The sequence below is a fragment of the Andrena cerasifolii genome, chromosome 6, assembly GCF_050908995.1.
Source record: "Andrena cerasifolii isolate SP2316 chromosome 6, iyAndCera1_principal, whole genome shotgun sequence".
In the NCBI taxonomy this organism is placed as follows: domain Eukaryota; kingdom Metazoa; phylum Arthropoda; class Insecta; order Hymenoptera; family Andrenidae; genus Andrena; species Andrena cerasifolii.
The window spans coordinates 481,789-503,197 of NC_135123.1; the positions used below are offsets into that span (position 1 = coordinate 481,789).

Consider the following 21,409-nt stretch of genomic DNA (forward strand, 5'->3'; position numbering starts at 1 on the left):
AGGCGCAAATGGATTTCTTAACGATAGAAGAATTAATGCGTAAAAAAGTATATTAGCACGTTAAAAACGTAATAAACATAAAAACACTGTTATGTGCATACCTCAGGATTGTCCCGCATCTGCTCGGGATCGCACTCTGGGGCAATACGAGTGAGCCCCATTTTCGTCCGATGTCTTCAAATCTTTGTAGACAACTGGTCTTGTCGCAACTCCAGGCTCTTGAATGTAAAACCGTATCTTGAAACTGAAGAGTGCGTAGCTTTGCAAAGTAAGATGCCATTGTTCTTCACCTTCATCTTCGCTGACCATTCCATTCTTCTCCGCACTCGTCATTTGGTTGAACCGAACCGCTTCCCCTTCTTCTTTGCACTCATCATTTGAATCGATCAAACCACTTTGAACATCTATCAAACGTGTATCGAACCACTCTGAACGTGTATTGGACGTGTATCATACCACTTTGACATATATTGAACGTCTATCGTACCACTCTGAACGTGTATTAAACATCTACCGAACCACTTTGATCATATATTGAACATGTATCATATCACTCTGAATATGTATCGAACGTCTATCGTACCACTTTCAACATGTATCGAATGTGTATCGAACTACTTCTACGTAATTGTAAACATCGTCTTAATCTAGCATACATCACATGTAGGAGGTTGGGTTCAGGAGGAAAAAAAAAGAAAAAAACATTTGCATATGCGTTAAAAATTGATTATATTTATTTATGCATTTCTCTAGCGTTTAGACCACCAGTTGAATATTTTAAATACATTTTGTAAAGCACAGTGCTTTGCGTGTCTGTCACATCGTAGAGTATTAACTACATTTAGCTTATTTAGAGATTTGATATCCTCGTATTCAATGTCCAGTGTCTCAATGATCACGTCCACTCTCGTATTTTCGTCGAGGAAATCTGCAAGCCAGTCGCATTTCTGCAACCCTTTAACGTACATGATTTGGGATGCGTCATCTTCTTCTTCATCATCATAGATCGCACCAGCAACAGCTTTCGTAATTAGCTGTTTAGCCATACTGTACGGAACGTCTTCATCTTCCCATCGTAGTCCATGATGTTTTGCCACCAACCACCGGATGCTTGATTTGTCGGATTTCGCAATAAGATATTAGGACTCCCAAAAATATAGAGCGAGAGAATTGTTCCCTTTCATAGGATAGCCACTTCCCTGACAAGAAATCTTCCATCAACGATGAACCTTTGCAGGTCAACAAATGTTGGTACAGCCATTATCGGTACAATTTAGAGGTCCGCTCACTTCCAAGACAGACGGGAGAATGCAGTCTTTCTCGTAAAGCATCTCGATTTTCACGATGAAATTTTGTACGAATTTGACATACGAAAGGGCGGGCAAGTAGCGTAGCAATTTAATTGATTTTGCGCACAACGTTTGTCAGCGGATTGTATTCTACCACCCAATCATGTAGAATGAAACAGTAGGCTTTAGTATTTGCAGGCACATTCTCTTTACAATCGAATTCTATGCGCACGTCCACGGTGCTATTCTTGTCGCGAGCACTCAATCACCACGAGGGGACCAAATTGCAAAAATTGGGCCACGGTGAATAATGCCTCGTTGTAACTATGTCCGTAATACGATTTACGGAAATGCGTGTACATGTTAAACAAGATGACGTGCCTATTCTTGTCAAAGTCCAAGGTCATGTCATCGTACGGGTAAACTTCCGAGTTGAGAAAAAGTTATACATTGGTCAATTTGCAGTGGTCGAACCAAGTAACATCTTCACATTCTTTCGAGCAGTCTGTAGAGCAAAGATAATGGCTGTGTTCCGAATCACGCATACTGCGCATAGACCGCAGCGCAGTCACTGCGCACATTCATAGCGTTCCATTTCCAACAGCGCATGAACCACAGTAACGAAGCGGAACGGTTTTCTATGCGTTTGATGCTCGTGAGCTTGCGCGAGATTGTTCAAACTTACTTACAATTAGCTATACAGTTGGATGGATTACGATAAATTTAATTCGAGACGTTTGGACGGTGGTCTAAGCACGCTTCCTAACTACATCGGTTACTTCGTCCTAAGGATCGAGGACCGACTCTTAACGAATTTTGATGGCTTTATTGGTTCCTGGATTTTCTCAATCCGAGTTTTTCTATTCTTTTTGAACAGCGATTCCATATTATTGAAAGCGAAGACCATATTTTATGAGTTTTGGTAAGCAGATGTGTAAATGAAAAAGGAATTTATTTATTATCCGCGCCCGGGTTAAATTGAAGGTTTTGAAGGCTATTGAATACAATCACAAGCTCTCATACGTCTTCTGGATTAGAGTATAGCTGCAAAGTTAGCATTATAAGAACACGTTCGAAAAACTTAGCAGTAAAAGCCTTTAAGAAATAACAATGCGCGCCACGTATTTGCTTCCTTTCTCATCTTCCGTTTCGATCCTGCCGTAAACCTTCTAGGGATGTGTTCTTCGCTTCGAAATTGAGTCCGTTGCGTTGGTTGCGATTCATACAGCGAGTGCATAGACGGTATTACCTGATTCGTAGAATTCCCTAGAATCCTCCAACTTCTAGCTCATAATGCAGAAAAAAGCATGTACCGTCAATGCGCATATTACGCGCATGCGTATTTGTCGCTTTACGTGTGCTTATGTATTTCGAATTCGAATACTGCAAACAGGGGCAAGCAGGGTAATTCCGGCTCTATAAGGAAGAAACGCTATAAAATTTGAGCAACTTACACATTTGCTAGTTTTTGTTATATGAATTGATAGTTTCAACTGTCTAGTTTTTATTAGTATGACCGAGAAAGCATAAATTTACGTTGTAACAAATTTGAAAGGAATAACACAAAAATTACGGAATTACGGAATTAACGTGCGGTAATTCCGGCCATGATTTTTCTTTATAAAAGAAGTAGGAAAACTGTTAAATTAATAAAAAAAAAATTATTTTTTTGGTAAACATTTAATTATTATAGGTAATGCAGCTGGTAAGCTATTCCCACCAATGATTATGTATTCCTACCGAAGGCTACTATCAACCATCAATGACAAAGTGCCAAGAGGTTGGAGTGTAGGAAGGTCTGATAATGGGTGGATGACTGGAGAGTCATTTTATGAAATTCATGATCAATGTTTTGCACCCATGGTGCATTGAAAATGGAATTATATTTCCAATAGTCATGTACCTAGATGGACATTCGTCACATGCTACAATGGCTCTAAGTAATTTCTGTGTGGAACATGAAATAGAACTTATTTCATTGTATCCCAATTTGACCCATGTAACCCAGCCAATGGATGTTGCCTTAATTCGTCTACTGAACGAAGCTTGGAAAAAAGCTGTTACAGATTAGAGAATGGAAAATGGGTGGATATCTGTAGCAAAATAAAACTATACCAATTCTACAAACTGCTTTGCAATCTCTTAACCTGGCAAATATTTTATCACATGGCTTTACTGCATGTGGACTTGCACCACTTTCTGCAGATGCAATCAATTGTGCAAAGTTATTGAATCACAATCTAGCACTGCAGCAGAAAAATATTAATACAAATAGCTCCACAGCACAACACAATACCCATGAATGCACTTAGACATTTATAGAGAAATGTACAGACATCAAAATACTGCATCTTTTTAAAGTGACTGAAGCTAGAGAACGAGAATGGTGCGGAGAAGAAAAGTATCAGGCGTTATTTTCAGTTTGACTGAAACGTAGAAAGCTTATGTCAGATAAGAATGTAGGAGCAACAAACAGCGAACGCATTGAAGTGTATTCGGTACCAATGGTTAAAGACTTATATTTTAATTTATAAATTGTTTTAATTTTTTATAATTTATTAATTAATCTGAATAATTGAAAAGACATGATTTTGACACGTATTGTACATAATATTACGATAAAACTGTTTCTTGTTAGATTTAGTTTACTATAATACTGATTTTATCGCAAAATTAATATAATACGACTAAAAATCATGTATTTTTAAATATTTTAATAAATTACGCCATAATAACAATTAAAACAATTTATAAACTATTGAGATGGCATACTTTATTAAGATTACTGATAAATTATCAGTATTATACAATGTCATCACCAGATTTCTAAAAATTTTGGTTCATTTGATTTTTTTACTGGCTGATATAGCTCCAAATGGTGAATAATTAGCATTGAAACATTTAAATAATTTTGTTTATTTATGTTATCCAAAATATAATTATAGCACGTGGATATGTAAGCAGAGAATGGGTCACGATCGTGAGCAGAAATGCGAGCATTTCCGCTGAGCAGAAATAGACATTTTATACTAGATATTAAATAGACTATTATTAGGTTAAAATATTTTTCAAAATACTTCTTGTTTGTTTTATGTGTAAAGGGGAGGTTATATATTACGTCTAACAAGTTTTTTGTCGATTGATGCACAAATAAATAATAAAAATGTATTTTTACGATAGCGGAACTCTTACATGATTAGAAATGCGGACATTGATCTTATACCCGATTTCATAAAGTTTTGCGGCGTAACAATAATATTTTGGAAGGATGTTAAGTTATAAAAAGTTGACAAATGTAGCGTAAAAAAAACGAAATATCTAATAAACATTTATTGTCATGTAGCATATATGTAGGTTACATTTTCTGTCACTTTGAGGAGAGGACCACATAATTTGGTGCATGTTTTTCAAAGCGTGCGTAAAGTGGCGTAAAGAGACAAATACGCATGCGCGCATAAACTGCACGCGTCATGCGCTAGAAGTGGGAGAATTCTAGGGAATCCTATGTGCCACCAACGACACCAATGCGCGCACAGACTGAAATGGAACGGTTTTCTCTGCAGTCTATGCGCAGTATGAGTGATTCGGAATACAGCCAATGTATCGCGGCTTCTCCAGCTGTGCAGCTGCCTTCACGGCCCACGAATGCTTGGTCGTGCTCTGTAAGAGAGGATATTCGTACAGATCCCAGGAGTGAAAACTAATGCTCAGGTTTTGTCCACTTTCCAAAGCACGTAGCAACGATAGCTTATTAACATCATTCAGCGTCACATGAGGCATCCGCCATTGCACTTTAAGTAATTCAATTTTTGGTTCCAACGTCGGCGATCCTATTAGAGAATTGTTATTGTTGCGCGATCGTATTAAAGTCAATTCGTGGCGCACATTAATAACCATGCGTTTGTAGTCCTCGCAAAATCCCAACAAATATTTGAGCGGGATGCAAAAATTGAAATGATTTTTCACTATTAGCTCATCGTGCCGTTTCAAGCCCCATCCCGCATTCTCCATATTTTTGTCTTCGCCAGGTGTCAGCGATACATAGTTTTTAAGCGTGCTAGTTATTCTAATCTCCACACCATTCAGTTCGTATCGAATCTCATCGAATATGAATGCCATGCAATTATTTCCCAACATCACCGTTGATGCATCATTCGGCTTATTTATCTTCAATTTCCCCTCCAGGTAAAGGAAACGTTCACACGGCAATGTGTATAAATCCTGCTGCTGTATAGGTTTTCTAATCTCATCGCTGTGTCCAAACGTCGTGTTGACATATGGGTTGTATGTGTGAGTCTCGAGCTTGAGGATGCGATCATCAAACGTCGGCTTCCCTCCAATGTTTAGAATGTCAACCATTTTTTTCAACTTAATGCGCACAATTAATCCCAATGATTTCAAATATGCAATGTTCGCAGCACTGAGCCTCTTCTTTTTAGCGTGATCAAAGCTGTTGCAGCTGTTGTTGTAAACAATTTCACTTGGAAGAAACGGGTTTCTGGAATCGTTCAATACAAGCATCTCTTTCGTTCGCACCACGCGTATTATCGTCGTCGTCGTCTTCGTACGTGCAGTCTGATGGTAATCTCTTCACCTCGAAAATCAAGCAAGCGTCCGTCTTGATCCACAACGCGAATCGTTAGATCCGAAATGACCTGTGCGGTGATTAGAAGGTAAATGATCTGCGCGGGCGTTTCCGATCTCTTATATCCTGGTGGGACTCCCGGAGAGAATTCATCGTGTGTACACGTGTCCCATTGTTGTACGCACCAGCGGACACGCTACATTCTACGCGAATAATGTTCACGTTCATGGTATTAATAGGATCGTCCGATTCATGCCACTGTCCCGGTTCTAATACGCGATTCGTCGAGAACCCCAGTAACGATCCAATGTTATTGGGCTTTGTAAAGTCTACGGCGAACCGACAGTACAGCTCGCTTTTCATGGTGTTGTTGTTGGCGCGCAACACTATAGGATACATATCGTTGTCACCATCGTCATTGTTGTAATCGGTCCCACCGACATTTTGAGCATACCGTTCGAGTAATCGCTGTTTCAAATACTTGGCAATGGCGTCTAATTCGTATGAACCGTGGGGAATCGTAATGTATTCATGGCTGGTGTCGACGCTGCTGTTGGTCTCATAGTTTGTGGTGAAGTAGAATTTATCGTTGCTCGAGTCGATGTTGGGTATTGTATGGTAAGTTTCAAGGGTTGTTAGGCCAAGCTCGTAATCATAGTCGCTCAAATCTATGGGTGGAAAGTAGCTCACCGCGAGGGTGCTACTCTTGCCGGTTAGAGTGAATGTTAACGACATATTCCAAGCTGTACGACTGGACTCGTACTGAATCAAAGTGGTGAGAAGTCAATCCTTAAATTTGCGGCCAATCGTTTGTAGAAAGCGTAGACATAGTTGACCACAATTGCTCTGATTGTACTCCTGATAAGGCGCGTGATTGTATTCGATTTTCACGACATCTTTATCCAGATATTGTACCAATTCCTTAGGCGGTCGAAGATTGCCAAAGCTGTCGAAGTGTACAGCTCGACGCCCCATCTTCTCATACGCCACCCAATGAGTCCCCAGTCCCTCGACATTGTCCAAATTCACGATACCGCTCTCGTTTCGACGTACTCCTCCAATAGGTAGTGCATTGCGCATAAAAACACCTCTAAAAAATGGAATACGCATACGTTTTGCCAACTCCCCCAATTGCGCATCTGTAGTTACGCCCTCGGGCATTTTTATTGTCTTTTCGGCGTTTTTTTTTTTGTTTCGATATTCCCTTTCCGCGCTTGTATGGTGCGAGATAAAGTCCGCGACCTTCCATGGTGCGATTATGACGCTGCATTTCCTGCAGCTGATGTTACGCCGCCTTATTATCGTTTACCGCCTTGGCGATCCCCGCTGCTCCACCGGCTAATGATCCGAGAACACATAGCAGCGGGAGAAGTGGTAATATGCCACCTCGTTTTACCACCGGAAGTATCCGCTTTTGCGATGCTCTCCTTACAGTCCTTTTGCGGGTTTTTATTTTCATCCCCATTCCGATTTTCGTCTTAGCTTTCATAGCTGCCCAAACAGCTGTAGCAGCACCTCTTTCACCCAGAGTCGAGTCTGGCGCGACGATGCGTTTTCGCGCTTTGTCAGCGAGAACCTTATCTGCCGTGTGCCTTTCACCGAATATGCAATATCGTGTTCGCGACACGCTGCGTCCAACGGATTGATGCCTCGATCGCCTCTAGCCAATCGTTTTGCCAGATGAGTTCCTGGACCACAAAACTGATATCCTGGAATATGTAATTCGATAGGTAACGCGTTTATCGCCCGATTTAACAGACGACAACCTTTCTTTACTCTCTTCGGCGACATTCGCTGCAGTTTTTAATCAATGGTGCTGGACCGTCGATATGCGTTCGCTGCCAAGGGCGATTATAATGTTCCAAGCACCGACGATACTGCTGAACCTCAGAATTGGCTTTTATATGCTCGGGGAGTCTGTCCCACAACTGATCGATGTATCTGCCAAACTCTCGCAGTAGAATAATCTTTGGTATATATTTCAACTGCTCAGCGGTTAGGTCTCGAATATCACAATTATCCGACAGGATCAGAAGCATTTTGAATAATGAGCTGTTTTGCTTCGGCGCGAGCCTATAAATAGAGCGCACCGCAGCTTCGACGTATCAATATCATTTTTCGTAGTTCATGGAGAGGATGCGATTCGTGGGACAACCTGTGGCGATACGCGTGACTAATTTTGACGATAAATCGCAAATGATGTCTCCGAAAACGAGACGCAGACACGGTAGCATGCTACCAAACACTATACGCTGCCTCATTTGTGGCCCATCAAATTGTGGAAAAACCAACGTGCTGGTCAGCTTGTTGGAAAGTCCTCACGGCGTGTGCTTCGAGAACGTGTACGTGTATTCCAAGTCGTTGCAACAGCCAAAATATAAGTATTTGGAGAATTTATTTACTCCGATAGATGAAATTGGCTACTTTACATTTTCAAATAACAGTGACGTCATTCCACCGAGCGAATCGCTTCCGAATTCCATTTTTATCTTTGATGATGTGGCATGCGACAAGCAAGATACGATAAGGGAATACTTTGCAATGGGGCGCCACACGAACGTTGACTGCCTCTATCTCTGTCAGACGTATGCAAAGACTCCCAAACATCTTATACGCGACAATGCGAATCTGTTGATACTGTTTAAGCAGGATAGTACCAACTTGAAACATGTGTACAGCGATCACGTAAACACTGACATGTCTTACGAGGATTTCTGCGCTTTGTGTCGTAATTATTGGCAACGGGAGTATGGTTTCGTGGTAATATACAAGGATAGCGCGATGTCCAATGGCCGTTATAGAAAGGGATTTAACGAGTTTGCGGTACCGTGAGATGCTCAATCGTCGTCAACACGTCGGTGGGAAAGCAACGTCTGCGATACAATGATGATTAGTAGTCAGGAGTTTAAGGATCGTGAGAGAATAGCGATGGAAATTGCAAAAACCAGCGAATCCATTCGCAAGAAACATCAGGCTTTGAAGACCGGCAAGATGGAGGAAGATATCGCGATGCAGAGATACTTTAAACCTATCGTAGAACCCTTAAAACATATTGTGGAAAATACCGCAGCGGCAGAAGCTGACACATCACCGCTGATGAATGCAGACGTAGAGGGTAATGAAACATTAACGCCTAAAACAAAAATACAGCCTAAAGGAAACACATCGCGCAAGACAAAGAGGAAACGACGCTTGTCATCGGAATATTCACCCATAACCTCCTCACCAGTTCAATCGAAGCGGAAACGACAGAATGTCACATCAAACGAGCCCCCGGTTCCTCCCAAGCCAATAAATACATTTCCCAGCGTGCAATTGCTCTCCACCAACGATGAGGATAATGAAGTTTTCGAAACTACTCCAAATGAGTCGTTTGTAACATCTATTAGACAACAACTTCAAACATCCAAGGGGCAAGAAACGTTTCGCAACCATTTCGTCCGTTGGGACAAAAATACATGAGCGCAATCCTAAGTGGCGATAGGGATACAGCAATGGACTTTGTATATGGCGTATACTTTGGCGATAGTGGAACGATGCTTGGGGATAAGGCTTTTGATATAGACAAGGATGAGAATATAGTCATAGTTGGTGTAAGGTACGGAGGAACGTCCGGTCTTTACGAACTGATTTTCAAGAGAATTCCCGATGATGTCCTGTACACCAATGCCGATAAACAAAAATACAAAAGTATACTGCTGGCGACGAATGCCCGCAGACGCGATCATGACGCACGAAATCCCGTATTGGGCAATAAGGGATACAAATACAAACATGTTATTGCATCGCTACTCCCCCGTGTATCGGCTAGTAGGACAGAGAAAGGTCTAAGGACAGGGAAAGGTCTAAGGACACCGCGAGCCATGGTGGCAAACGATAACAAGATCGATTACGTGCACTGGGACGATCCCAACGAGCTGGTGGATCGATTGTGTTTGCTGGAACAGTCGCGTCAGGCTGGTAACAACTCTCATGATTATGAAAGTCTATCGATTATCAAGGAACTCCGCGAGGTAGGCCTCATTATAAATTAAACCGCACGCCGATGATGTGCACTGTGTGCGTCGAGATGCCGATCAACAAATTTGGGGTATCGCTCGAGATGAGTGGAGCAGCTACAATGGACTATTACAAATGGAGCGGTATGCTTCGAAATTACATGCGAGATAACGCTCTTTGCGTGACCGGTGCCGACTTTGATGCAAAATCACGCAAGATACGACGCGTAGCTCAGCCGGTGGTCCACACAGATGCCGTCAATAAACTATACGTGAAAAAGAGCATTAAACTTTTGAGAGAGCAGCAGGAAGAATTAGAGAGGAAGCTGGTCGTGTTTCAAAGAGATATGCTGACGTTGCAAAACAGTGTTCATAAGATATCGGAGGCGTTGAATTCTATCCCGCAGCAGCGCTGCGAAGGAGAATCATGCGAGACGATTGAACTTGTCCAGAATTTCCTTGGGGCGGTGGAGAGCACATAATGCACGTACACGATAATTATCGCATCATTCGTGGCAAAGATACATCTGCGATCAAACATGCATCCATTATCGAAATCCATGAGTGAAGAAAACCATGGCCACAAGAAGCTACAACTTCTGGAGGAATTGCACGCTCCAGCTCGAAGACATTTTCCTCGGAGGCGCGTCATAGTACGTGGATACGACGATCTGTGGCAAGCTGACATTGTAGAAATGCGTCCATACTCGCGATTCAACCAGGGTCACCACTACATACTCACCGTCATCGATGTGCTGAGCAAGTATGCATGGGCGTTGCCGCTCAAGGCTAAAAGTGGTGCTGAGGTGAATAAAGCGTTTGCAAAGATATTTAGAGATAGATATCCAAAAAATTTGCAAACCGATCAAGGAAAAGAATTTTACAACACCGATGTGCAGAAGCTCTTGAAAAAGCACGACATTAATCATTATTCAACGTATTCGGTGATGAAGGCCTCCGTCGTAGAACGTTTCAATCGAACTTTGAAGAACTATATGTGGAAACTGTTTACGCTCAATGGAACCTATAGATGGACCGATTCGCTACCGCGTCTACTTGCAGAGTATAACGCGCGAAAACATAGAACTATCGGAATGCGTCCTTGCGATGTTACCCCTGTGATCGCCGACAAGCTGCTAGCCACCGTGTACAGCAACCTAAAGATCGCTGCTCCAGCGAGATTCGAGTTGGGCGAGTTTGTGCGCGTGAGCACATTTAAAACCATCTTCGACAAAGGCTATACACCGAATTGGACAACGGAGGTGTTCGAGATAGCCAAAGTACAGGCAACTAACCCCGCGACGTATCTGCTCGTCGATTCCTGTGGAAAACCCGTTGCGTTCGATAAACATGACCATATCAACGTCTGTGAATAATTCGAACGTAATTTTGGTATGTTTTAGCATGGCATCCTATGTAAAGCCAGGTAAAGTATAATAATGCGCGGAATCTATTCCGTAACTCTTGATACATCTTTCGCGAAATTTTTTAAAAATATCTGCCAATAACAAGACATCTGTTTTCAAATACAATTCGCTGTATTCGCCCAAGGTTCTAATCCCGAAACGCTGCCAGACAGTCGCGGCCTGCGCGTAATCGCTCTCCGATACAGTCTCACCCGTTAACGAACTGTAGAATGACTCGCGCGGTGGTAAGCATGGATCCTGCAGCTTGTTCGCGCAATCAAGACATTCGTAGGGAAATACACCCTTTCGCGTCAATAAATTGAAATCTTCGATGGATAATGTTTCAAATTGGGATCGTAAAATTTTTAATTTATCTGCGCTAAGAAAAGGTGCTAAATTGTCGAGACTGGTATTTAGAAATTTGTATGAATCGATGAATCGCAATTTAATACAATTTCGCGAGTCTGAATCAGCCGTATCTTCGACATTTTTCGTGAATGAAATATATTTTTCTTTAGTTATGGGCAATACATCGACGCTGCCTTCGAAAGCGGTAGGTATTTCCTCGATAATAAAATGCGAATCATAGCCGAATAAATTATGGAAAACCATTGGGATGTAAAAGGAATTTTTATAATTTAAATTGCACTTCGAATATGTGGGGCCTCTAAACCGTCCGGATAGATGGCAATGATCACGCACTCGTTTATCATCAGCCTTGAATGGTTCTTCACAAATGTGGCAATGCTTCGCGCTGTGAAATGCCCTCCACTGGTCTTTCGTCAACTTTTCCATGGGAACATTATTGGCCAGGATGGGTTTAGCAAAATCCGCAAAATTGTTCAGCTCTTTCAGGAACCAAGAAACGCAATCTACATCGCGATGATATCGATATGCTGATAACGATGCATCGTACGAGCAATGCATATAATAGCCAATACTATGCACCTTATGTTTCTGGTACGTGCACAATTTGTGCTCCCCCGCATCCTTCTGGACATCCTCCGTTTTCTCTAGGATGCACTCTAGATCGGCGTACACCACGAAGGGGAGCCGCTCTTTCTTACAGTGGCCATCGAAACTGAGCAAATTGTTGTCCTGGCTGGGCAGCAGAATGGCGCAGTCGTTCATCTCTCGGCAATCCACTGTGTGGGCCTCCGACTTCTCAGCGGATCCGAAATAGTGCAGGCACCTATAAAATCAAATTTTTATATAATTTTTTTCAATATTTCATAATTTTATATACGCACCGATCACAGATGAATTTATTTGCCTTCTTCTTGCTCAACTGCATGCTCACCAGTCGGGACAAGTTCTTGATCAGCACAAAGTGCCCTACATCGCCGTGCTCTGGATTTGGCGTGTAGAGCAGGTTGGCGTGTCGATCCCTCTTTTGGCTGGTGAGGCGCAACGGAAAGACTGTTGACCCCGTCTTCTTCTTTTCCTCGAAGCTATAGACGTTGATGGAGATGTTGTTCAACCCTTCAAACTTTACAATTTGATTCGTGAACACAACTCAGTGCCCTGGAGATTTAGCACGGATGCATATGGCCGGTTTGAACTTGGCCGACGAGGGTTTCTTTCGGCGGGATGGAGAGCTGCGACCACTGCCCACGCGAAGCAGGCGTTATCCTCGGATCGCACGCTTATTGTCGCTTTCTTCATGAATATTTCCCGCGGCAACTTGAAGTGGCACCCCGCGCGCAGTGGATTGTAGTTATTCACATTGACGATCAAATTGAGGATTTGTGATAGTGCCCATCCGCTGTCGCGTTCCTGGAACTCTTCCAGCGATGCCAGGGTGGGTTCGATGACGCATCGTTGGTAACACTCCTGTAGATCGGATGTACCGAAGAGTTTGCAGTTTCGGGTATTGATGCTTTTACAAGCATGCTTGTCCCCCGCCACAAATTCGTCGTTGAACACAGTATTCACTTTGAGGTTCTGATGTTTCCTCAAGGCGCCTCATACATGTTTCAACACAATGGTCTCCGCATCCTGGAGGAAGTTGCGCGGCTCGATATAATTCGAATTTAGCACGGCACCGGTTAATACGCGGGTATCGAACGCAGTGTCTATTTCGCGCCACAAAAGTCCTGTGCTTGAATGCCCGGCACTTTTATGCACGAAACGTCCGCGCAACGAATGTTTCAATCCTTCGAGCTGCGCGATTCGAGCAACCAGCGATTGCTGAACACCGATCGATAATCGAGGACTTTTCACTCGGCTGTGTTCTTCCAACGATTCGATATACTCGTTGCACCGTTCTTCCCACGCGAGGTACTCTTCCTGTGAAATCAATCGCGCAGATTGATCCAGCAATTGGCGTTCTACTTGCGCGAATTCTCCCATGGTTGTAAATGGAATATGTCTTTTCCGTGCAACACGTTGCAACGATTTGAGGCTTTGTGCAGTTTGGAGCACGCTTTTAAGACAGATACCATGGTTTGCTATCTCTGTTTATCTTTTTCTGCGTGTCTCCTTCCTCCAATAAATTGCACGTATAAAGCCGATCCTTCCCGATATCATCCGAGACAGTTTACGCCGACACAGCATAATTCTTTCTATGATCCACACGTACGACAAATTAGCGCGCAAAATCATCTGACACAGTTTCTGCTGACACTGCATAATTCTTTCCATGATTCTCACTTACCACTAAGTAATGCTCTCTCTTTCCTCATACACCCGTCCCCCGAATACGTGGTATGTAAAACGCCGATCTTTCCCGACATCATCTGACACCATCCGATACAATTTCTCATAAAAATAAATTATTATACGCTGACGTTTGGCAACGGCTCATGGTGTGTGTTTGTGCGTGTGTCACATATGTGGCGCTCCGTTGGTTTCGGTATATATACCATTCGGGAAAGACTAATGCCAGAGAGCCGGCGTTTGGGGGAGTTGGTTAGGCCGCTGAGACTCTTCCGCCGACGTTCGTGAGTGACGGACGTGCCCTCATAAGGCCCAAGAGCCACTGTTCGTTCTACCTGAACGAGCTGCCGAAGCCTAAGAAACTCAAACTTTCTTAAAACCGCTAGTGCCACCATACAACCAAAATTAGTGAAATAACAACATCTACGCAGGGGGGTGCCCCCCCCTGAACCAACAAATATAGTGAAACCGTTGAGTGCAACCAAAAACATAACAAACCCGGAAGTTTTCCGCGAGATCTTGAGGACCTTCAAAGATGAAGAAAAACTCTCCGCAAACTCCCCCTCCGCAATCAACGCACGCTTGGACAGGATCATCAAATCCAAAAAGATCATAAGCAAAATACAACCGAAGCCAAACATCATCAGTAAAAAGAGGAACAACCCGTCAGCCTGCGAACCAGGTATAACGTCCGCCATGAAAACAAAGCCGACAACCACAACCAAGAAAAAGAAGGACCCCCCAAACAAAGATGGAGGTGAAGCCTTAAATAGCGAGCTGGTAGCAATGATAGATGGTTTAAAGAAAACCATCGAAACTCTAAGCAAACAACTGGAAGAAGAGAGGGCCCGCAATACGTCCAGAACACCAGAAAGCGCCGCCGAAACGTACAAAAGAAAAGCAGATACCAGCAGAAGTCCAATAATAGACGAAGAAACAAAGGGACCCCCCCCCCCCTACAGAAGCAGGTACCGGGCCTACCGACCTTTGGACAGAGTTCACACCTACGAAAAGGAAAAGGCAACACGCAGCAGGGGAAAACCAGATCGACCTACCAGGACCCAGCAGGACAAACAGGGCCGCATCCCCTAACTCAACACGGATGGACTACAACGACCTCCAGACTCGGACACAAAACCATGACCCGCTACAGACAGGGGCTATCAACCAAAACGAGCAGCCACCCTCCGCCTCAACACGTATGGTAAAGCCGCCTATAATTAATATTTACGAAACGTCCCAACAAACGTCATTTAGGATAGCTAAAGAAACATTAGGTTTAAATAACTTTAGAATTAAGCGCGTCAATAGTAACAAACACCACCTACAAGTAGAAAACTTAGCAGAACACGCAGCACTGATAGAAATACTAAAACAAAGGAAAATTAAATTCTTCTCATACACACAAAAATCAATTAAGCCAAAACCTTACTACTGAAAGGTATTGATAACAGTTTCACACCGGATGAAGTATTAGACGAACTCAGTAAACTAAACATACCTAACGTCAAGGTTCTAAAAGTCGCTAACTTCTCAACATTGAAATCGGCTAAAAACAACAAGCCACTCCCATTCTTCCTAGTCCAAATCTCACCTGAAAGCGATACCAAATCGCTAACGAAGACCAAATATCTCATACACCACGCAGTCACATGGGAAAAAATAATAAGAAAAGATCCCATTATATGCTCTCGGTGCCAAAGGGCGGGACACTCAGCGTCCAACTGCCAATTAGATTATAGATGCGTAAAATGTACAGAAAGCCACGACCCGGGAAATTGTGCTATTAAAAAAGACGAGAAGGTAGAACTTAGTAAACTTTTCTGCGTTAGATGTAAGAACTACGGACACCCGGCGTCCTACAAAGGCTGCCCGAAACTAAAAGAGCTAAAAAATAGGATCGCAATCAAACTAGCGAGAAAAACAGAACTAAAAACGGCAATATTAAATGGATTCAAAAGTCCACCCAACCCGCGCCCCACGCAAACAAATGTCTCATACTCCCAAATACTAAGAAACATCAATACTATCCCGTCCAAACAACAGGGCATAACCTCACACATGCAAGACAAACCCCAATCCAACACACTAAGCCCAATAAACCATTCACAACACCCCTCGTTAGCAGCCACCCCGCGAAACCCCATACAGTCATCTCGCCCAACACACACACACTCCCAGACTCAACCAGACAACACTCTTGCGGACTTTAAAAATTTTATTGAACAACAAATGTCTAGATTAGAAAGCCTGATAATCCATAACTCCCAAAACATACAGAAATTACATGACACATATTATGGCTATAATATAGAAGAACCAGAATTACCACAAAACGAAACTGACAACACCGAACCGATCAATGGATAACGCCCCCAACAAGCATCTCAATCTAATATCGGCCAATGTTAACTCCATTGCCACAAATGAGAGAAGACACAACCTCGTACAAATTATCAACGATAACAACCCCGACTTCGTACTCTTAAATGAAACCAAACTCAAAGCTCACCACAACCCCAAGTTCAAAAACTACCATCTTCTGAGAAGCGATAGAAATTCCCCAAACGGTGGGGGCGTGGCGATGCTACTAAAAAACCACATAAAATACGAACGAATCTCCCCCCCCCCCCAAAAAAACTAAATATCATCGAAACAGTAATTGTCAAAATCAAACTACAAAACAACAACAGATTGTTCTTAATAGCAGTCTATGCTCCAGGAGCCGAATCCAAAATCTTTATTGATGACCTAGACTATATCTTTAACCTACTCGCCATAAGGAACCATAATAATTATTTTATCCTGGCAGGCGACCTAAACGCCAAACACCAGTACTGGAACAACCCATACCACAACGGCAGAGGCCTGGCATTGTTAAACTGGATAAACTCAAATAGCACAAAATACAGAATGTTACTAAAAGGAACAAACACCCCGACCTTCCATAGAGGCAATTCCCACCTAGACATAGGCCTAGTTGACAGTAAAATAAAACTCCATATGTTAAATAATGATGGTACAATCCCAACCATCGACATGGATAGCGACCATAGAGCAATTAACATACAATTCTCCCTACCAAAAACAGACGACAAAATCTTTTTCACCACACCAGAAAATCCCCTACGGTTCAACAAAACAGACTGGCCCGCCTTTAAAAGCGATATAAGTAAAAACTACACGACGTTCATACCCCAAAATAGAAACCTATCAAATCAAAAAATCGACAACTATCTCTCAATCATGAACGAAATCATACTAAATGCAATCAATAGACAAGTACCTAAACACACAGATTACAACTCGTCAGAACTATACCTAAACAGCAAAATTAAAAAACTCCTTAAAATAAAAAAAAAACTATTATCGATCCTATTCAACGAATTCAGACAACCATCTTCCCAAGCTCATAATATCATCAACGAAACAAAATCTCTAATTAAAAACTGCAAGACCACACTCCGACAAGAATTCCAAAAATCCGCCAACACTTATTGGGAAAATAAAATCCGGAAAATCCCATTAAATCCGACCAAAACGTTTCCTCAACTAAACCCCATCTTCAGAAAAACAAATAAAATAGTAATCCCAAACATAGAAATCGAAGACAACAGAACAGACCTACTAGCGGAAGCAAAAATCACACCAAATTCGCTACAAAAAAACGAAAAGGGCAACTACATAATAACAAACGAAACCGACAAATTAAACGTAATAAGTGCCAATTTCGCTTCCGTCTACACACAAAACAAGGACCTAGGTAAAGACAGACTTATAGAAATAATTGAAAACCACTACGAGAATCTCACTAGAAACACCGAAACCAACATACCAATCAATAATAACTTAGTCCAGTTCTCAGAAAAAAACCCGGCAGCAGCCCCAACCTGGAATGATGATCAAAACTACTTTTCAAACCCCATTGAAACCTTCAACTTATTCAAGAAACTCAACAATAAAAAATCCTCTGGCCCCGATAAAATACCTAACATTGTCCTCAAAAACCTACCCTTCTGTCTCTACTACGACTACAACATCATTTTCAATAACTGTCTTAACAACTACTACTTCCCAAACGCCTGGAAAACGGCCAAAGTCATCCCAATCTGCAAAAAAGGGAAAAACCCTGCATACCCATCCAGCTACCGACCTATAAGCCTGCTACCTAACATTTCTAAAGTCTTCGAAATCCTCCTCAAAAACGCACTGGAGAGATTTTACCAAAAGAATAGCCTTATCCCAGACATTCAATTTGGATTCCGTCACAAACTAAGCACAGTCCATGCCCTACAAAAACTAACATCAGATGTAAACGCTTCACTACATAATAAAGAAATCGTAGCTGCCTGCCTCATTGATCTGGAAAAGGCGTTTGACACGGTTTGGATAAAAGGCCTACTATACAAACTACATAAAAAAGGTTGTCCAACCTACATTTTAAAAATTTTAGCAAATATGCTCCAGAACAAAAAATTCTATACATCAACCAACAACTCAAGTCCAAATACCACATTCAGCGTCGCAGACGGGCTCCAACAAGGAACAGTAACTGCGCCTGTCCTCTTTAATTTCTTTAACGCCGACATCCCAAATCTCTTTGGTATTCCGGACTCAACGGACACTAAAGTGATCTTCTTCGCGGATGATCTAATCATATACATAAAAGGAAAAAGCGTAAAAAAACTCCAAGAGAAAATGCAAACAATCTTTAACAAAATCAATGACTTCTATAAAACATGGAAACTAAAGATAAATCCCCTAAAATGCGAATCCATACTGTTCAGACAAAAAATTAAAAACCAAAGCAGCACCTTTCGTAATACATATAAAACTTTCGGCATTAAATCAGACAATACCCCTATTCCACACAAGAACACAGTGAGATACCTGGGTGTATATCTTGACGATCGCCTCCTACTAAACCAACACATAACGATCCAACTCGAAAAAGCCAGAAAAGCATTTATGGCAAACAGTAGGCTTTTCCTCTCCAACTATCTAAATCCAAAAATAAAAAAGATATGCTATATGCTACTAATAAGGCCCATTGTTACCTATGGCTGCCCCATTTGGTATAATACGAGCCCACACCAAATGGAAAAAATTAGAATATTTGAAAGAAAATGCCTAAGAGCCTGCACCTCCATATACAGAAGCGAAAAATCTAATTTCAAACACTACGAAAGCTGCAAAAACTTGTACGACGCAGCAGATATCCCGAGAATAGACAGCCACATTATAAAGCTCACGAGAGACTACTTTGCTAATATCTCAAAAATTAAAGACAACAACCTCATACATAGCTCTCTCTACCCAAACGATGAATACTACCTACAAACACTCAGCACAGGCCACATTCCACCCGAGGCTTTCCCCTTATTAGACAAGTCAGGCAGAATAACCGATAGCGAAAACATACCGATTATCTACCACATCAATAGAAAAACCAGCGACAAAAAAATATTGTACCCTGCGAACACCAACCGTTCTGACACAAGAGTCCATCTTGTATACAACATGGATCTCCCAATAAGAGACACTAAAAATAACTACCACGAAGACACCAAACGCTACTGGTGGTTGAATAACTAGTCCCCACTTCACACATATCAAACTGATACGGACAATAGCCGCGACCTACCAAAATCCTAAAAGACATATATTCATTGTAAATATGTAAATATGTAAATATCCAAATAGATCTAAGTGTATATGATGAGTACGTATGTGTGTGTATGCGTGTGTGTGTATGTGTGTAAATATGAGAGCGAATGTACGTTAAACACGTTTGCCCAGCCTCATGAGGTCTAAAGTACTATCCGCGCCATTTGTGTGAAGCTGAAAAGCTTTCGCTCTTGGACAAAATCTCTTGTATTAGTCTATGATAGGTTAAGCACATACCAAATAAATAATCTAAGAAAACGCAACTGCTAATACAACATAAGATGACAACACCAAAGTTAGTTTTACAGATATGCGAGCGTCGCCTCTGCGATCAGGCAATCTCATTGTAAAATCCCTACATGACCACTATCGTAGAGTATTCACTACCTTAGTACACTGTGATATTGTAACTTTGTACCTGAATAAAACGCTTTTGAAAAAAAAAAAATTAGGCCGCTGACCAGTAACGCGGCGGTCTTGGGTTCGAGCCCCGTCGCCCCGAGTTTCTGTTTTTCGTTATATATTAATATCTTAAAATTGATATTTCCCTCCTTACCGACTTCACCCGCGGGTTTCCCCCTCCACGCACTTCGGTATCGGTTCGATATCGATTCGGTATCGATTCATTCGATATCAGTTCCCATGCTATACCCCCCACAACTCCGCCATCTCTATGACGTCATCCGCCGCCCGCCGGCAAAAAAAACAAATTTTGAAAAATTTCAAACTCAAATTTGGATTTCGAGGTCGGGAGAAATCCTTATCATGACCTTGAAACTCAAATTTGAATTAGAACCCGCCTAGCTATACTACTATGTGTACCTTTAACGAAATTGTCGCATTGAAAAACCCAGTCTTCAGGTGAAGTCAGACGGCGAGTCGGCACTGCTCGCCCAGGCTCGGCGAGTCGGCCGCTTACAATGTAACCCTGATTGTTTGAATGCGCCTGTATCAACTATATATCAAAAGTGCTCTATTGTATCGCGATTTAAATTGTTAGTATTTTGAATAATTAATTGCAGAGGTACAAATAAGTAGTAAATCAAGCTTCAGCCATGAGTATTTTAATTTCCAACGAACAGAATTAACATATAATCATAAAAATGATGGAATTTTTCAATAACTTTGGTTAGAAAAGATCTATATATCCAGGAGCCTCGTGGAACTTCTATTTGCTTTATAGAGTACATATTCAAAAGTTATAGCGGCAAATATTTGCAACTCTACATAATTCTTGTACATAATTAAAATAATTTTATCTCCAAAAAATGATGATGTTAGGAGCTAAAATGTGTAATTCATTCTAAATAACGTGGTCGTAAATAATTTTTGGATATTCTTCCGAATGGCCCCAGTGGCCGATCAAGATGAGGTTTGGAGGGAGGAGTGGGGTGGGGGTGTGGACCCTAAGTCTAAAATTGTAACTTCGGCTACTTATTAGTTTTCAAAATATTAATAAAAAGTTATTTTAAATTTAAAAAAAAAAATTTTAACGTAGGTGCTGGGTTCGGGACCACGCGAAACCGAACACTATTCGGAGTAACACTTGGGATTTTTGTGAAACTTGGATATGTGTAGTATTTCAAAGGATTTTTTCAAAATTTTCAAAATTGTGGAAATTGACTTTCTTTCATTAAATTATAACTGTTTAACTAAGAGACAGATAAGAATGAGCTTTTGGGTGCTCACACTGGAGAAGTAAGAGTATCTAATAAAAATTATGTCACTTAAAAAAAAAAACAAATTTTAGACCATTTATGCTGCAATTGTTTTAAACAAACTCAATTTTATACTAGCAGGGCACTA

At 41.7% G+C, this 21,409-nt stretch overlaps 2 protein-coding genes across 2 annotated transcripts in view; one reads left to right on the top strand and one right to left on the bottom strand.

The window, feature by feature from the left end:
* LOC143370500 (uncharacterized) overlaps positions 1-21,409 on the top strand; it is a 38,903-nt gene that overhangs the window by 13,638 nt on the left and 3,856 nt on the right. The window lies entirely within an intron of this gene.
* On the bottom strand, positions 103-13,675 carry LOC143370519 (uncharacterized). Its single transcript, XM_076815753.1, is given in 5 exon segments — positions 103-404; positions 5,492-5,787; positions 11,403-12,470; positions 12,529-12,793; positions 12,796-13,675. Coding segments are annotated over 5 exon segments (2,766 nt in total). The 5' UTR covers positions 13,631-13,675.